Raw genomic sequence first — 18,883 nt, forward strand, 5'->3', positions numbered from 1 at the left:
AATTGCAGGAGAGTATGCTTTTGATTTGCCACTACTGCTTTTATCTCAGATCTCAGATTACTCTATAAACATCAAATGAGTCTGTGAGTTAGAATTACACTGTCATTACAGTGAATAAAATGAGGGCCAGAAAGTTAAGTCATTTGGTAAAATTATCAAATGATAGTGTAGCGATGCAGCTGGGACACATAGACATCATGAAAGCAGTGTAATTTTACCTTGTTATGGATATGGTAGATCAAAGAACTGGGGACATGAAGGGCAGAAAGTATCTTTTATTTCACGCTTTGAATGAGGCAGAGTTTATGGGAGGATGTTCTATACTTGTGCTTAAAGCTCAGCTCCGGGAAAAACCACAGAACTGCCAGGCATAATCTAGTGGGAAGAAATACTATAAAAGGTGAAATACAGAAAGCTGCTGCCATCTAGCCCCAAGAAACCTCTCTCTTTGAACATAAAACACATGGATCCAAGGGATGAAAGATCTGACCTACCAGTACTGATCTGCCAAGGCTTAGTAGTAACTACACCATGCTGAGTCAGCGATTCCTCGCTGGAGGAGCCCTGGTGGATGGCAGCAGGATAATGCTATCAGATTGTCACATCTTTTAAATCTGGTGTGCTTTGCTCTGAAGTTCACTGAGCATTGTTTTCTCTTTGAAATTCTTCAGCTGCATGGCTGATGTAGTGTTTGAAAAGTTCCCATGAAGGCTGTGGGCTTTGAAGTGTTATCTGCCTACACTTGATTTTGATTGAACATGTTTGTCCCACTGTTTGCCCAGTTTTTATTGAGATGCACTATACATCTAGTTTGCTAAAAGATAGTTGTATATGGCTAATGCAGATGCTGTTTACATTTGAAAACAATTCTAAATTAATTTTTTTAATCTCTTCATTATTGCTGTTCTACGACAAACAATTTTGCAAATAAATGGCATGTACTGATGAAGCTTGTCAATATCCATTTGACTTATGGGGCTAAGTTGAATAAATCAAAGAGAGATATCTAGTGCTTTTCACTATGTATTCTTAGAATCATTTAAATATTCATTATCACTAATCTCTAATTGAGAACCTTTTCATATTACTTATTCCACCCATATGCTGTGACATGCTTTGCTTTTACAAGTAATTATTTGGATTTTTGCAGATCTGGGTAAATTCAAGTCCTGAAACCTTCCATATGTTATGAGGAGGATGCAAAAGCAGTGCTAAATCCTTAGTTTGTATTTCTCATTCAGCATTTGCTAATACAGTCTACTTTAAGCATAGTGACTTACTAACTGTGTTGTCTATGTATTTCAGTCCTATAAGATCATCAACTTTGCTCCAAGTCTCCTGCAAATCATAGTATCCGATCAAGTTGAATTTCCAGTGCGTCAAGCAGGTGAGATAAAATCCCTTCCATTTTCTTTCAGTGAGTCTCTTGCTTGAACAGACTCTTGAACTGTTGCCGTGTAAGTCAGTTCAGGTTTGTTCTGAAGGAGGAAATGAAAAGGATCTATCTTTGCTGTTGCTTTCCTTCATGAGGGTCAGATAAAACCATGGGTATAGGATGGAGTCCTACTTTGCTTTCCCTGTGTGTATAGTGATCCCTACTGGATTGCTGTGATACTGATATGAAAAAAAGCATGATTTCTACTTGAAACTGAGAACCCTTAGGTATTATTTCTCCTCATGGTGAAGAAGTAATGATGCCAAGAAAAGTGTGAATTTAAAAATAGAAAAGGGTATCACGTTTGAGTACATGTTTCTCTGTTTGAATCTCTTTTCCCTGGAAAAGTGAAAATTTCTGAAAAATGGAAATAACTCCTTAGTTCATAGATCAAGGGTAGCCACATACATTTAGTCAGTATCTTGGTGACTTATTTAAGTAGATATAAAGGAAGGTCACATCGCTGATAAGTTGCACAGTTACAGTCTGAGCATGTCTGGAAGGATTGCTCAGCTCTGTGTGCGAGTTCAGGTGCAGTGGTGCAGATAACTTTAGGGTATGCATTTGTGGAGGATCAGATTCTAAATTCTGATAATCCATTTTAACTAGTCCTGTGTAGTATTTTTGTCAGATACAGAGACTGTTCAGGTCTTTCAGTAAATTAATTAATACTGTTTCATTCACAGCTGTGTTTTTATCCTGTGGAACAGCATTTCCCATAGAAGCACTGTTGGGGTTTTTTTGTACAGATCCCATTAATCCCCTGAGTGCTTTGGGGCGTGCTGACATATTCTGTTTGTCATGCTGGCCTTTATTTTTTCAAAGATAATCCAACTTTGAATGGTGTTGTTAGTCCATTCTGTAGAAAAGTTTGAGGCTTAATCTAAACTCCATATGGTCATTTTTATAAATTAATCTCTCATTTCAGTATCATTCAGGGAAAAAAAACCAACTGTGTAGAATGTAATTTTTTTTCTTTTTTTTTTATAGAATAGGGGTGTAAAATGGAAAATCACATTTAAGTCATATTTGCAAGCCAACAGATTTCCCTGGGAATTTTTTAAAAGCCAAGAATTTGTTTAACAACAAGATCTGTGGACAAAATATATTAAAATCTTGGGCTGGTCTTTCAGGATGTGTTTCTTGTCTGACTAGTCTGGCATGTATAGACAAAGAGCTGTTTTTCCTTTTGCTCCTATAAAATATTTTACACACTACATGTTTTCCTACTTTGCTATTTGTTGTCACCAAAATATATCACCAAGGATATCTTATTTATACTTTAAAACCCTAGCTAGCAATCAGCCAAAACAGTGTACAGGCATAAGAGTTTATTAAGAACATTCCTTTAATGCCTCATACCATATTTCCTATGTTACCTGAAGAATGCCTTCAAGCATTTTAGTACTGATGCATAAATGCTTTATTTTCTGTTGAAGATTAACTTTATTTTTCTTGTTTTTTTCATGTGAAACAGAAGGGAACAATTTGAAGGGATTATGGGAAATCCTAATAGTGAAATAAAGCTTAGGGAATTCACAACAAACATTTCTGTCTGAATAGAAGGAAGGCCACGTGCCAGTTTGATACTGGGCATTTCCCCAGGCTGTGTGTCCCATCTGTGTGCGCAGTGATTTGTTTATATGAGCCTTCCAAAACTTCACTTACTGGGCTTGAATCGTTGTTTTAGGGATGAGAGAAAACACAGATAAATAGATTTTTGTTGGCTTGTTTAGAATGATGGGATATTATGTTCATATGGAAGAACTACTGCTGTAGTAAAGAATGTACCTGGATAGATACTGATGGAAATATTATCCTGTTCTGCTCTGATCAGGTGTTTGAACCTGATCTTGTGTGAAATCATAAGAAAAATGTTTTTCTGACTCAGCTGTGCTCAGTGCCCATAATTGTTAAGAATTCAGGTGGTGGTTTTCAGTTGGCTTTTCAACTCTTTGTTCTACTTTTATTTTACTATTCTACATTTTGAGCACTGGGCAATGTGTGGAATTAAACTATTCTTTCCCCACTGTCTGTACTTAGCTGCCATTTACCTGAAGAACATGGTGACACAGTACTGGCCAGACCGTGAGCCACCTCCTGGAGAAGCGGTTTTTCCATTTAATATTCATGAAAATGATCGTCAGCAGATTCGGGATAACATTGTAGAAGGAATAATTCGTTCTCCTGACTTAGTGAGGTACTTCACATTGCACAGAGATGTTTCTGTTGCTTAGGTGTTCAGACCTGCTGGTCTGGATGTTGTTGATGTGAGAATCTCGATATTTTGGGAGATGAGACCAATACTTTTTTTGCAAAAGTAATAATAACGTGTTTACACTTATTCATATGTGATTGTTTTTCAGAAAAGTAGTAACCTGGCCACGAGCCCTGTGATGTGATTTATCCTCTAAGGGTGTTGTCAAAGTATCTTGTTAACACTTGCTGTAGTGACAGCCTGTCTGGCTGATTCAAGGCAGATAGTATATACAGGGCTGTCTGCAATATAGAATTAACCATTCAGGGAAATACTGTCCAAGATTCCTTTTTTCTAGTAGCCCTTTTCTTAATTATGTTATCAATTTTTATATGTAACCCCAGTGTTTAACTATGTATTAAAGTTCTTGGTTTTAAGATGTTAAAAGAATGAAGAATTGTGGTTCTTCTGTTGCTGGAAGAATACTTAAGAATCACAGATTCTTAATACTACAGTCTGCGATTGTCCACCCCTTTAATTAAAATGAGGTTTATAAGATGGGAACTGATATTTTCTTCAGGCCTTGTTTTTTCATTGCTTAGCAGAACCAAAAGTATTTCTGCACAGGTTCTAGTTCAGTGCTGCTCAGCTTTTTTAGTCACACCTCAGTTTAGTCAAGCCAACAGTTCTGCCTTGTCTCACCATTGAGTGGCATCTAAAAGTGTGTAGCAGGAGAGACAGTTGTTGTTTAACTAATCAGCTCTGCCGTATGCTTGGAGGCTGAGAAAGTGCTGTTCTAGAAGATCCCAGGAAAATTGCATTTTCTTGAAACTGTGGCTTGGATCATAACACAGGCCATTATTCTTTAATGAAAACATACAAATTTGTGGTTGCTTTCAGCTTGATAAGTAAGTATAAACATTCATTTTCAAAGCACAAAGCTAGCTGGTTTAATGAGCAATTAATTCTTTTAAAATACTGCTTGATACATGTGAGGAGGGAGGGAGAAAAGTAGCTAAAATATTATGAAATTAGTTTATTCTTTCAAGTTAAATCCTGTCAGATCTTTTTCTTGCTTTTCCCCTGCTACTTCCCAGAACTCTTCAATGCTGTCAAAATATGTACGATACTTATGACATAGTATAGATATTGTAGCCAATAAAGCAATATTTGGGATTTATCCTTTAATTTAAACGCTATGCCACTACCTTATTCACTTATTTTTTTTCTCCCCCCTGCATTAGAGCCCAGCTGACAATGTGCCTCCGTGCTATCATAAAACATGACTTCCCTGGCCATTGGACAGCTGTGGTAGACAAGATAGGATACTACCTGCAGTCTCCAAACAGTGGGAGCTGGCTTGGGAGCCTCCTGTGTCTCTATCAGCTGGTGAAGACTTATGAGTAAGTTGATGTCCATCAGTAGATGAGGAATTGGTACTTTCAGTCTAAGCTGATTACTGAAAATGACATTATTAAGAACACTGGCAGTTCTGCAAGGGAATTCAGATAGAAAATGGGAATTAATGATTATCATATGCTTCCTTTCTTGCAAATAAATGAAAATTATTCATCATCTTTGTATCATTAGTGAAAGCAGAGTTGCCAGCAATAATCTGTATTAATTTAGTGAGACTTTTTTCATGGGGCTTTGTATTTTTGATCTGACTGTAAAAAAAAAGTCCTTAGGTTTATAACTTCTTTTGTTTGAAGATACCCCAAATTCTAGATGTATGAATGCAAATTATTTTCTGCTTTTATGTCATGAATACAGTGCTGTCATTGGCATATACTATTATTGCATATTGTTACCTGTAGCATCTTTCTGGTAGTCTAAGTCCACAAAGCATAAATTAGGAGCAGTGTAGTGGGGCTTAGAAACATAGGCAAACCACACAAAAGGAATGCAAATGGAGAAAAACTATCTTTTCCAAAGCAAAGAATTGCCTTTCCCTTTCAATGGCTATTCACTCCCATTTGTTCAGCACCCAACTTGAGTTTGGCATTGGTATGAACAGCAGAGAAATTCAAGTCCCTGCTCTTGTGAGGTGACAATTCATTAGTAAAGAACAGTACTTCTACCTCTCAGTAACTGTCTTTGTGTAAGGCAATGTTTGTTGTTTTCCATTTTTTTATTTATAAGTATTTTTAATGATTTTGCGCAAAGGTTCAGATGGGGATTAGAGGAGGGGAGAGTGATTGAGTGAGGGCTGGATATTCTTTTTTTGTTTTTTTTTAGGGGACAGAAATTAAATTGTTGGTGGGGAATAGGCACTAGAATCTCCAGTGTTTAGATCCTGGACCAACATTTTTGTTTCTTTTGCAGGTACAAAAAGGCAGAGGAGCGAGATCCTCTCATAGCAGCCATGCAAATATTTCTGCCTCGGATTCAGCAGCAGATGATTCAGCTTCTGCCTGATAACTCCCATTACTCTGTACTGCTTCAGAAACAAATCTTAAAAATCTTCTATGCTCTTGTTCAGGTTGGCATCTGTGTAGAGGAAAACCAAACTTCTATTTTGCTGGGCACAATTACCCCTTTCAGTACATTCAGAGGTGTGATTGAATAAGAATACCCTTTAGGTTGTGAAAAGTCACATACAATAAGCAGCTGTTGTAGAAATAGGATATTTATAGATTTTTCTACTTTGAAGCTGGTCACATGATCACCCAGATTAAATTTTTAATGAATGTAGGGTGCTTCTGCATATGGTATCTGTAAGCTCACTAGAGAAATGTTCCTATTTTTATAAAATTGCACATAGCCTGATATGAACTGCATGGATACCTAGACTGTGTGATTGGCTTCTGAAGGTGTCAGTAATGAATATTGTAGTGTAATTGTCAAATGCTGCACTAGGAGCAATCAAGTACTTTGCTAGGAGGCATTCTCATTATCTGCTGAAAATCTGGCAGATACTATGTATTGAGGCACATGCACTTTAGAGAGATGAGTTTGGCTTTTACTGGGATGAGTTTGGTGAAGGAGTACTTACAGATAACTAGAAACCAAACCAGATCCTTCTTAAGCAACAGCCTGAAAATTTGTAAATTAACTTTAGTTAAAGTAACTGAAGTTACTTTAAAGTAACTTAAAGTAACTTTAACTAAACTGTACTTTAACTTAAGTTAAAATTAACTAAACTTTAACTTAAAGTTACTTTAAAGTTACTTTGTAACTTCAAGGTGCTTAAAGTAACTAGTTTGTTACTAAATGGATGGACAATTTAAAAAATATCAAGATAATTTTCTTGTCAGTAACTTGCCTGAATATCATCACTTTTCTTTGGATTTTCTAGAGAAGGGAGGTTTACTGGATAGTAGCTAGCTAGGTACTAGTAGTGAATCACAGAATCACTAGGTTGGAAGAGACCTTCTAGATCATTGAGTCCAACCTCAACTAAACCATGGCGCTGACTACAACATCCAGTCTTTTTTTTAACATGTCCAGGGATGGTGGCTCCACCATCTACCTGGGCAGACAATTCCAGTACTTTATCACTCTTTCAGCAAAAAACTTTTTCCTGTTATCCAACCTTTATTTCCCTTGGAGCAGCTTAAGACTCTGTCCTCTCATTCTGTCAGTAGTGAATACATTTTGTTTGTTAAAATGCTATTGGTTTCCCCAAACCCTGTAATATGGATGCTGCTGTGGTCCTAAAAGGTACCTGGGCTGTGAAGAAAATAAACAGAGTTGTTGAGTTCTTAGACTAAGGAACTTTGCTCAAATTATGTCTGCTCAGAAATTCCTCTTCAAGTTTTACCAAGAGAGATGCAATTAGACTAGTATTGATATGTAACTTAATTTGTTTTAATTTTACTTATAACCTCATCTTCCTTAGAATGTAACTACTGCAGAAATATCTGCCTTTTACAGAGAAAAATAGTATTTCATACCCGTTTTTTTTCTCTTATTGCAGTATGCATTGCCCCTCCAGTTGGTGAATAACCAGACTATGACTCAGTGGATGGAGATCTTCCGGACCATCATTGATAGAAATGTACCACTGGTGAGTTTTAGCTTTGAAAAAACCTCTGATACTTGAGTGTTGGCGTTTGAGGAGCAGTCAGTGTAAAGATTTTCTAAGTATTCTTATCCTTGTATTTTTGAGCCAGAGTGTTGTAGTATTCAAGTGTATCAGAGAATTTGCATTTTTTAAATATGCATAATTTTGAAATGAAAGTACAGACACATTGTGCAGGTATTGCACATACACATTATACTGGCTAATTAAGATAATTCTGAGTTCCTGAGTGTCACATAACTGTTAGCAGAATCAAAGCTTTAGTCCATGCTGTGTGTTTATATTAGTTTACTGAGCAAGGAATGTTTAAAGCATAATTGCTCTCAAAAAATAACGTAACTAATTTTAAATAAATGTTTGTAGGAGACTTTGCAAATTGATGAAGATGATAGACCGGAGCTGGTGTGGTGGAAATGCAAGAAATGGGCATTGCATATTGTAGCTCGTCTCTTTGAACGGTAACAAACTGATTAAAACCTAAAACCTTGGGTTACAAGTCTGTACCATTTCTTGAGATGCAAGTAGAGAGGACAGTTTGATCCATTAGACAGCTCGTGGTCAGAGAAGAGATTTTCCTGCTGCTGTCCTCTGCCTTGCACTGGCACAGCCGCTGGTCTCAGCTCTTAGTGAAATGATTTGACTCCCTTAAGATGGCAAGAAATTGCCCCACAGGAAAAGTAAATCTATCTAGCTACTTATTTATTTTACTACACCCAGCTAGAAGTGTTTATATTCTCAAAAATAAAAGCAGGGGAAAATTTGAAAAGAAATCCATAAACATGGAGGTTACAGAGCTTGTGACAAAAAGTCGGCCACGTTGACTTGAGTATAATATTTTACCTTAGGATAATTTAAGAAACAAAAAGGGAAGTGAGATGTTATGTGGGAAAGGATGGCTTAGCAGGAACCTGTGGTAAAGTTTTCCTTTGCTAATGCAAGACTACTCAGGGTCCTTTAAGGTTAAGAATGTATTGTATTTTCCTGACACCACAGATTTCTCACAGTGTAAATATCTGTGTCCTTTTCCTTTTAAAGATACGGAAGTCCTGGAAATGTTACTAAGGAATACTTTGAATTCTCAGACTTCTTCTTAAAAACCTATGCTGTGGGCATACAACAGGTAAACACAGTTCATTTTTTATGAATTGCATTATTTTGACTGAAGAAATGTATTACTTTTTAACAATGTGCTCGTATTGAGATTAATTTATTAAACAAAAATGAAGAGAGTCTGGCAGGTTTTCCTTGTAGTGATTGAGAAGTTCTTTAGAACTCAGTGCCATACAGCTGAGGTATAATAACACAAATTTTCAGCAGCTCAAAAAACCCTGCAGGAAAACTCTTAGAAAAGGTGAGTGCTGATAAAATGGTGTTATTGTCGTGTATAAGCACTCTAGATACAGCTGAGAGTAACACTTTTGGTGCAGAGGCCTCATTTCATAGAAGGATGTATTTTCAGGCCTGTCTTTCCCAAGTGCTTTTGCTGCAAAAAACTTAGGCCCACTAATCCAATGATACCGTTTTATTTCAGGAAGATACAAGCAGATTAGAAGATGTCTGGTGAACAGCAATGAACGTCATTTTATACCTGGAAAGCTTATTATGTGAAAATATAGCCTAAATTCACCATTTGCAAGGACATTTTTTGTGTTAGGGAATGCTGATTATTTGTGTTTAACATGGTATATGGAGACAGTTCAGTTCTGATAAAGTTGCTAAACAAAATTACTTTTCTTCATCCAGTCTGAAAACAGAATAGTTTATCCATCGGGAAGAGCTAAGGAGGGGAATGATTGTGGTAAGCCTGTAATTTAAATGAAAAGGGAAATAGCCTTATTTCTATCTATTAATATGTATTCTGAATTCCTTGTGATCTGTAACTCCTGAGTGGAAAAATAGTCTCCCATGGGCACTTATAATTTGAAATACATAAAGTTTGTCTGTTAAGGTGTTAAACTATGTTACAGAGGGGACAGTTTAGCTTTCAAGATAAATGTACTGGATGATGTGCACGTTTCTTCAATTTCTGGCTCTTAAATAGTGATTTATCATGATTCCTTGCAGAGTTAGTTAGAATTCTGTTGTATTACATTACTAAGCCTTTGTTACTTACTCATCAGTTGGTAAGTGCTGACATTGTGCTAGAGTCTGTATAAGATATAGACAATTCTCGTCCTTGGAGCATTTCATATAAAAGTCTTAACATCAAACTTAGTATTTCTAATGAAGGAACTATATTCAAAATAAAATTTATTATTAATCTGTTCTGAGGAATTACGAAGCAGAATTGTTCTGCTGAAAGCATATGACACAAAATTTTGTTGTGCGTTGCCCTTGATTTTTATTATTATTCATGTGTATGCCACTTCTTTGCACTTACTAATAATTTCCCTGCCATTAGTTCAGATTAGTAGCTTTGTACGGTGTTTTTTTTCCTTAGTAGAGGAAACTTCTATACCAAGGAAGCTTTGTGTGATAAGAGTTTGTAATAGCATGCCAGGTGATACTATCTGATGGCTACAATAGGTAATGAAGTTAAAGGGTTTGCAGCTTTTCTGATTCAGAGGCTTAGTTGAACCTATTTTTCTTTTCTGGTTTAGTATTTCTATTCTCATCACTGTTCTTCCAAAGTAATTTGTCTTCTTTAGGGACTTGTCATTAAATATGAATGCAGACACTGCTTAACAGGTATAAAAGCCACCAGTTCAAAAATCTCATCGTGCCTTTTCCTCTAACTATTTCAAATTTTGCAGAGGCCTCTGTAAACTGTGAGCCTCTTGCTGTCGAGGTGTATCTTTGGTTTATAATCACAAGTGATCACGTGGTAGGGCTAGTAGTAAAGGTGGACATCTGCATAAATGTTTGCAGGATTAGAACCTTGATATTTAGATTATTTGTGATTTTTGGATCAAAGGCATTATAATGATTTCTAATGCTAGAACATCTGCTGTAGAACTACTTCATCTGTTCATGTATATTCGCTAGGGAAGTGCACTGCATGTTTATGCATGAGACAGAATTTTCAGTCTTCATTTAAAAATACCAATTTGTCATTTCTTTAGGTTCTCTTAAGAATCTTGGACCAGTACAGGCAAAAGGACTATGTTGCGCCACGTGTTCTTCAGCAAACGTTGAATTATTTGAACCAAGGGGTGATTCACTCTATAACATGGAAGCAAATGAAGCCACACATACAGGTCAGTGCTTAAAACCCAGTCATAAACAATGCATGTGATCAGAGGAATTAAAAAACAGCCCCAGCACCCCAAGTCTTATATTTTTAAGGAAGGTTTCATGAATCATTCAGCAACTGATCTGGAAAATAAAATAGTATTTCTAGACAAATGTGTTTGTGTTTTTCAATATATGACTACCTTTTGTTGCATATAATGTTAACTCAATCAAAGATTCTGTTCCATAAGTTCTTCATTTTAATTTTTACAGTCTGCTAGAAAATCACAGTGTTCTGGCTTATATTAGTTACTGGTGTTCAGCACTGTCAGAGATTTTTGACTGTAGTACAAAGACAGTGCACAAAGAGAACATTAATCTAAGAGGAACTAAACCCTCTTTTAAGGACATGTTTTGCAAGTGAACTAAAGAACAAATGAAAAGTGATTTTACTGCTCTTTAATTTTTTAATATCATAAGATCCCCTTTGTAGTTAATTAATTCCATGACTTTTAGGGGAAAGGACTCTGAAATCCATTCTCATGTTAAATATTGCATTGGTGAGATCCTTCTGCAGAATGTAATATTCTGCTGTGTACAGACTATGTCTTGAAGTGTGTTTTGTGCATGGTAAAGTAATATTATAAAGATAGATTGTATAATTACTGCTGCTGTCTGGGACTGTTTCAGAAGGAAAGTGCCTATAATACTGTGAATTTGTTTCTGGCAGACAAAATAAAAGAGTGCTGCTTACAGGAATGTAACTTTCTAGAAGAGTAAGTCTAATAAATTAGTGCATGGTGGAGGGCAACTGTACTGGAATTTGATTCTACGTGTACTTACGTGTATTTGGCTTTTCTAAAATTAGACTATCACAGAAGAGGTGATATTCTCTCTAATGTGCTACAAAGATGAGGATGAGGAGCTCTGGCAAGAGGATCCATACGAATATATCCGCATGAAATTTGGTAATTTGGCTTTATTTTTTGCTTTCATCATAACTGTGCCCTGTAGTTCCAGTGATCAGCGTGGCTGCTGTAATGTCTCTATTCACCTGAACAATAAGAAGAAGAAAACTTTTTTTCTTATACGTCACCAATCTGTAGTTAAAAGCAGGTGGCGGATCAAGTGAGTTTGGGTTGGTAGCTTTGAACTAAATGAGGTTTTTTCCTGCTTCACATGTGCTTAGAGCAGCCCAGACAGAGTGGCTTGCTCCCTTGTTAGTGCCTGTTTCAGAATCCTGATGTGCAGATGTGCCAGCTGCCTGTGGGTTCCTGCAGCTCCCACTTTGACCAGAAGAGGCCTGACTTTCTCTTTCCCTGTTGAAAATTGTCAATGCCTTCAGCGTTTTTCTGCCACTTATTACTACTCAATTGTAAGATAATTAGATATGTATATATTATTTCAAAAGAGACTGTGCAAAATCTTGGGAATAACGCGTAGGGCCATATTATGAATAATTACATTTATTAAAAGAGTCATGTAATTGAAAAGGAATAGGGTACTTTAGAAGTACAGCAATTTTAGCTGGAAAACTCCTGTGAGCCAGGCACCACAGAGATATATATGCAGCATTTGGTTAATTTTAATTAGTTGAGTTGGGATTAGTGTATGTGAAAGCAGAATTTAAATATTCATAGAATAATTAAAAAGCTTGGAGAGTTGTTATGCAACAAATTAATTACAATATAGTGTTGATCCCTAGGGTATAAATACATCCTTGATTTTTGGTGTGTGAATTCCATTCTTTCTGTGTAGTTAGTGAATCTTATTTTTATGTGTGGCTGAGTTAAGTACAGATTCAGATTGTATCATGGAAGGTAAAAAAACACTCAAAGTACAGTACACTCAAGTGTCAAAGTATATTAAATGGAAGTTTAGTGAGGCACCTTTCCATTTGGAACAAGAATTCCAGTGGTTTGGTAGTATTTCCTAATGATGTGATGATGTTTTATCTTAAAGTTTTCAGGAAAAGTTGGTATGTAATTTGAGTCACATTTTAAGACAGCGTTTTAAGATCTTTTACTTTAATTCAATTTGTGTGGAGTTTGGATTTGGAACATGTTTGCAGCACAGATTTTTTTTTTCAAGATATAAATTATACTTTCAATATGAACAGAGGAGGTTTAGTTGCAATGAATGAAACTAAAAAACTTGACCTTTCAGCAGATATGAAACTACTCCAGATCTAAGTAGATTTTATGTACAAAAAGTTTCCCATGAGGTTTTAATAAAATCAAGTCAAAAATCTGTACACATGGTATACAGACGGTACTGGAGTGTATTATTGTTTTTCCTATGGGGGTTTTAATTAAAAAAGGAGACAGGATTTTTTGTCCCTTGTATATGGTCTCAAAAGAGCTAATGAATAAATAGCATATTCTTGATTAAGGAACTGAAGAGTGGCAGTGTATTTGGAAGGCAAGAAGTAAGGTGTGTGACATAAGCTTGGGTTTGACTCTATAAGCACAAAATAAAGACATTCATGTTAATAATTTTGAAGTTATATGATCATCCAGATTTTGTGATATCCCAAAATGAAGATGGTTTATAAGAAATATATTATTCAAAAAAAATTTTTAAATTTTTTTTCTCACCATTTTTTTTTAGATGTATTTGAGGACTATGCATCCACAACAACAGCAGCACAGAATCTCCTTTACACTGCTGCAAAGAAGAGGAAAGAGGTATGAAACCAGTGCCTTTTAATTACTTGAATTTTCCTTAGTAATGTTATTTTCTCCTTATATTTGAAAATGCTACAGGCAGCTAGTCTTGAAAAATATACTTGCTGCTACATTGTCAAATATTTCCTGGCTGAATGCTATCAATCTGTGGAGAGTTAAAATATTGTGTGTATAAATACTAAGTGAATTCTTCCTCCTGATTTAAAATGCATCTGCCAGGTGCAAAATGGATTTGAATAGATATATTGGAATAGATTTTCCCAGGTTTACAAATAGCTTCTGTCACAGCTGTTCTCAGCATCACAAACTGTAGTAGGAGGGCAAGTGGACCTGATCCTTAATTTTCACTGATGATATTTAAAATAACAGCAGTGAAATTAGCAAGGACAAAACCCATTTCATGCAGTTACTCTTTAAATTAGGATGTAACTTTTCTGTAGATCTTTCTGTATTTACACTGACCTGTACAAAATAACCAGGCAAACCCTGGAAAGCACAGTTGGCTAAAATAGCAGATGTTTTTCTACGTTCCATTTTAGCATCCAGTAATCATGGAGCTCCATTTCCAGGTGGATTTTAAGAGGAGAACACAGTCTTTACATTAGGTGGAATAGGTGGAATATGACCTTTCTACTTTTTTATTGTCAAAACAGTTCTTGTGCACTGATCCTCCTTCTCATTTTCATAATTTGTATTTAGACCATCAAAGTGGCATGTTGGAAAAGGACATAATGGGTGTGGAAATCACTTTCAGCCTTTGGTTTTGCCAAGAAACTTTTCTATGTCTAGTCAACTTGAGAAGCTACTGCCAAAATCAATAGAGCAAATTAAGTTTATGAGGTTTTAGACCAAGCTCTCCTTGAAAATACGTACACACACATATGTATTTATATTTATGTGTGAGACAAGCCAGAAAAGAACTTAAGGGGAAAAGTGGGCATGGTGCTGTTTGAGCCTCTTGCCTTTTCATCACCGTTTTTGTTTGCCTCAAGACAGTGACAAAAATACGTTATTTGCTATTAGTAATGTAAAATTTCAAGGAGATTAATCTAATTTTGACCAGTTTGGCTGAAAAGTTGAAAATTCCAAAGTTTTACACTTTAACTATTGAAAGATGCTATATTTAGTACCTCACATGCTTTGGCCAAGACAAAATTTTTTCTTGAAAATGTCATATGAATTTTTTAAACAATGCTATTAAAATAACATGACTAAAGGGGATTGTGTGTTTTCTGTCCTGCATAGGTATTACCAAAAATGATGGCATATTGCTACCAGATTCTGACAGAGCCAAACATTGATCCAAGGAAAAAAGATGGAGCTTTGCATGTTATAGGATCCCTAGCAGATATTTTACTGAAAGTAAGTGGGTAAAGAAATTAAAAAAGTTTGCAATTCTTGCTATCAACAGTGATTTAAAATAAAAGTCTTACTTTATTAAAGTATGACTAGCCCTTAGCCATATTTATAAAGTCTGTGGAGAGGTTGCACTCTGATTGCAATCAGAATATGAGAGTCTGTTTATTTGAAAATATTAACATTCTTTCCTGGTTTTTATATCACAATTTTATACACAGATTTTCCTTCTCACATTTTTCCAAAGCTCTGTTTGTTTGTTACGCAACAGTCCCTTGGTCCCCTCTTGCTTTACTAGTAAAATGGAAGTGTTAAGAAAGCAAACATGCATTCCATCAGCAACATTGCTTATGATTCTTTATGAAATTCCCCAACAGCCTGCACTGTTATGGGCTGCTTCTGGTTCCAGGAAAAGGTTTACTTAACATGTTACAGGAATGTTCTGTCTAGCTTTCCAACTTTTTCACTCTTCAATATGTGGCTTTAAGTCTTACATCATCTGCCAGCTGGGAGTTTTGAAAAAAAGCTGGAAAGAACAAAGAGCCTTCCTCCATTTTTTTATAGACAGCATCTTTAGAATTTTGGTTATTTTTCTGGAATCTGAAGGGAAATTTAATGCACACTGTTGTTCTTTAATTTATATTGACTACAGTTTGCCTGGTGCTTTTGTGGATGGATGGTCCAAAATACACCTTTGCTCCATGTCAAAAGTAACTGCCAAAACATTATCACTTTCAGCATGAGAATGGTGATCTTGTGCTGGAGGCTTCTTTTAAAAAGTAATTTATTCTCTTTTATCTGAATTGTCTCACTGTGCAGGATGTGTCTTCATATTACAGGCGACATCTTACCAACATTTACCATCTGTTTTTTTACCAGTCTGTTTTCTGGTCTTAAATCCTGAATCATCAGTAACTTTTGCAGAATTTTTGTAGATAATTTTGAATTTTAGATGCCCTTCCTCATATGGGAATATAACAGTGGAAGAGGACAACATTGTTTGTGTTGTGAGGAGACTTTCATATTAACGTATTTATCTCTGTCCTGAGGGGAAAGAAGATCTCACAACACAAACGATGTTGTCCTCTTCCACTGTTATTCCAGTATTCTGCTCCTATTGAAATTTTCAGTCCTGAAATGTGAGGTTATACTGTACTTTATAAAAGAGTAATAACCCCAAACACTGCAGACCTCTTTAAAATTTGAATTTCTTGTGTTTGGAATTTGACACGTCGAAACATTCCATCAGCTGTTTCCATATAAAATCCTGCATTTGTAAGTGCTTTCTGGCTTTTGAGTTGACTGAGATACAGAGTCTAGGAGCTCATAGACACAATGGCCCTACCTGAGTCACCTGGCTCCCCACAGCAGCTCCAGTTCAGTGCCTACAAACTTCTGGCCAGTATGCACTAAGGAACAGGATTTTCCTTTCTCTCTGTTATTTTTTCTCTGCTCCGTCCTTCATCCAGCTCTGTGAAGGCTGTGGAATGAGTGTAGATAAAAAGCTATGTGCATTGCTGAAATAAAATGTGATCACATAAGATATTTGTTGCATTGAGTGTCCCATTTCACCCTCTTCTGTCTTAGCCATTGAATCATTCCTTTGGATGGTAACAGCGTCCCTAGCATGTATCTTTCTATTATTCTGGGACTATTAGGGAAATCTTAAATCTCCATGCTGGTTCTAGCTTCCTGGGAGTATCTTGGGATTTTCCAAGGCTGGAATAATGAAGAACAGCTCTCGTCCAGTATCCTTCTCCAGCTAAGGAAATTTCTGTCACAAAGGAATTTCTTCATCCATTAATAAACATGGAAAAAAACGGGATTTGTTGCTGTAGTGTCCAAAATAGTAAGTTTTATACTTATAGTAACACTAGGTCATTTGAAACTCAGACCTACTCCATACTAAGCTCGTATTTATCTTCAAGTATGTATATACTCCTTTGTAGGAAGAATGGAATTACTAGGTTATTGATCCTTGTTGTTTTTAAGAAAAATCAGCTGGAATTAATTTCCTTAAATAACATGAAAATTCCAGTTCACATGTTGTAATGAATAATGCCAAGTTGAATTATGTACAGTTCTTTCACTTACCTGATTTTTGAACTTGCTGTGCTTTTGAGTTGGTTCTATTCAAGGTAAGGGATCCAGTTCTCTTTGTGGGAGGATATCGTTATTATATAGACAAATAATTGTATTTCCCGTGGTTGGTATTTGAAATGCATTATGAGCTGGAAAGAAGTATGTAAAATGAATGGTCTCCAAAATCAGTTTTTCCTTACTCCAACAGAAGAGTGTTTTCAAGGATCAAATGGAGCTGATGTTACAAAATCATGTGTTTCCCTTGTTCATGTCTAACCTGGGATACCTCAGAGCTCGAGTAAGTTCACCTGTTACATCAATTCCAGTATTTGCCACGGTTCCTTCCTTTGCAGTTTGATTTCATTCTGAATGTTACTGAAAGAAATTAGGTAAATACATTGTAAAATTTAAAATAACATTCCTGTGCAGTATTTTTTCATAATTTTGATTTTAAAAATGATTTTTTGGTGAAATTAATTGATGGAAGGTCTCTGTTGTATTAATGTTCACCTCTTCAATCAAACTTGAGAATCTGAGCAGCAATTGTGGCTGTTTTTCATTAGCAGAGATGGCTGTGAAGAATAGGCAGGATTTTCACAAGTAGGTAATGTCAATTTGAATGTTGCTTGAAGAAAATCCCCAAGTGCCAATATCAGTCATGGACAAAAAGTTTTCATTGTTTTTTTTCTGATTTTATTTCCCCCAGAAGGACCAAAGCCTATGAATGCAAATATGTGCACACTGAATTTATTTTAATTTGGGAAAGTATAATAAAGAACTGCTTGAGTGCAATATCTGTGTTATATTTAATGAAAGAATGCACCATAATTTAAGTGGGGGAAAAAAAAAGCAATGCATGCAAACAGGGAGATAGTATCAGTGGTTTTGACTCAGTTAAAAATTCTTAAAATTGACATAGTCCTTAACTTGCTTCTCTTTTTGCCTTGCAGTCCTGTTGGGTACTTCATTCATTCAGTGCTTTGAAATTTCACAATGAGCTAAACTTGAGGAATGCAGTAGAGCTGGCAAAGAAGAGCTTGATTGATGATAAGGAGATGCCTGTCAAAGTAGAAGCAGCCATAGCCCTTCAGACCTTAATAAGCAACCAAGAGCAAGGTATGTGACAGTGATTCATCAGCTGTACACACTGATCTGTTGATTTTTTGTCAAGACGAGGAAGTTGGTGGTACAGATTTACCTAAACATTTCTGTCATTTAAAGACATAGATTTCAGAATATTTTATCATGTTTAGACAGATTCACTTGCTCATTATGTCCCAGAATTCCAACTTCAAGTTTTTATGGCACAAAAGAAGTTAGAATCAGCATGTTTGTTTTAGTAAATATCACTCATCTTTGTTTTTTTTTAGTGAAGTTGAGGAGTGTGTATGTTTAAAAATTATCACTGCTTATGTATGACAGCAAGTGTTCTCTCAAAACTGGATTTTTGCTGTAGGTAGCATTTCAATATTACACAATTTATTTACTCTGTCTACTTGTTATGGACTGTAAAATTGCCTTGGGTATGTTTTTTTGGTTTTTTTATTTCCTTAGTGAATTCAAATTTAAAAAAACTTATGTTGTTCAAGAGTAGTCAGCTACCTGGGAGTTTGGAGATGCTGTATATTTGTGTTTATGGATAGTTGATTTCACCTAGTTTCTTTTAGCCAAGGAATATGTGAAGCCTTATGTAAGGCCAGTGATGCAGGAGCTCCTGCACATCGTCAGAGAGACAGAAAACGATGATCTCACAAATGTAATCCAGAAGATGATCTATGAGTACAGCCAGGAAGTCGCTACTATTGCTGTGGACATGACTCAGCACCTGGTAAGAGGAATAGTAAAATACCAGTCCAGTCAGAAGCACATGTGTAGTTTGGTAAACATTTAGTGAGCTCTGCTTGAAGTGCACACTGTTTAAAGTAATCGTT

General features: G+C 35.9%; 1 protein-coding gene across 3 annotated transcripts in view; it reads left to right on the top strand.

Moving 5' to 3' along the window:
• The window catches only part of IPO8 (importin 8), a 53,939-nt gene that overhangs the window by 6,985 nt on the left and 28,071 nt on the right, over positions 1–18,883 (top strand). For all 3 annotated transcript variants that reach the window (XM_088054755.1, XM_088054754.1, XM_005527897.3), the window contains exons 2-15: positions 1,306–1,387; positions 3,479–3,635; positions 4,877–5,035; positions 5,958–6,114; positions 7,552–7,641; positions 8,020–8,114; positions 8,692–8,776; positions 10,719–10,853; positions 11,696–11,795; positions 13,438–13,514; positions 14,760–14,876; positions 17,161–17,250; positions 17,903–18,068; positions 18,620–18,780. In XM_088054755.1, coding sequence (XP_087910881.1) covers positions 1,306–1,387; positions 3,479–3,635; positions 4,877–5,035; positions 5,958–6,114; positions 7,552–7,641; positions 8,020–8,114; positions 8,692–8,776; positions 10,719–10,853; positions 11,696–11,795; positions 13,438–13,514; positions 14,760–14,876; positions 17,161–17,250; positions 17,903–18,068; positions 18,620–18,780 — 1,671 coding nt within the window. The remainder of the gene's footprint in view (positions 1–1,305; positions 1,388–3,478; positions 3,636–4,876; positions 5,036–5,957; positions 6,115–7,551; positions 7,642–8,019; positions 8,115–8,691; positions 8,777–10,718; positions 10,854–11,695; positions 11,796–13,437; positions 13,515–14,759; positions 14,877–17,160; positions 17,251–17,902; positions 18,069–18,619; positions 18,781–18,883) is intronic.

The sequence above is a fragment of the Pseudopodoces humilis genome, chromosome 5, assembly GCF_049639895.1.
Source record: "Pseudopodoces humilis isolate 2021_Gansu_Grassland_sample_001 chromosome 5, ASM4963989v1, whole genome shotgun sequence".
NCBI lineage: Eukaryota > Metazoa > Chordata > Aves > Passeriformes > Paridae > Pseudopodoces > Pseudopodoces humilis.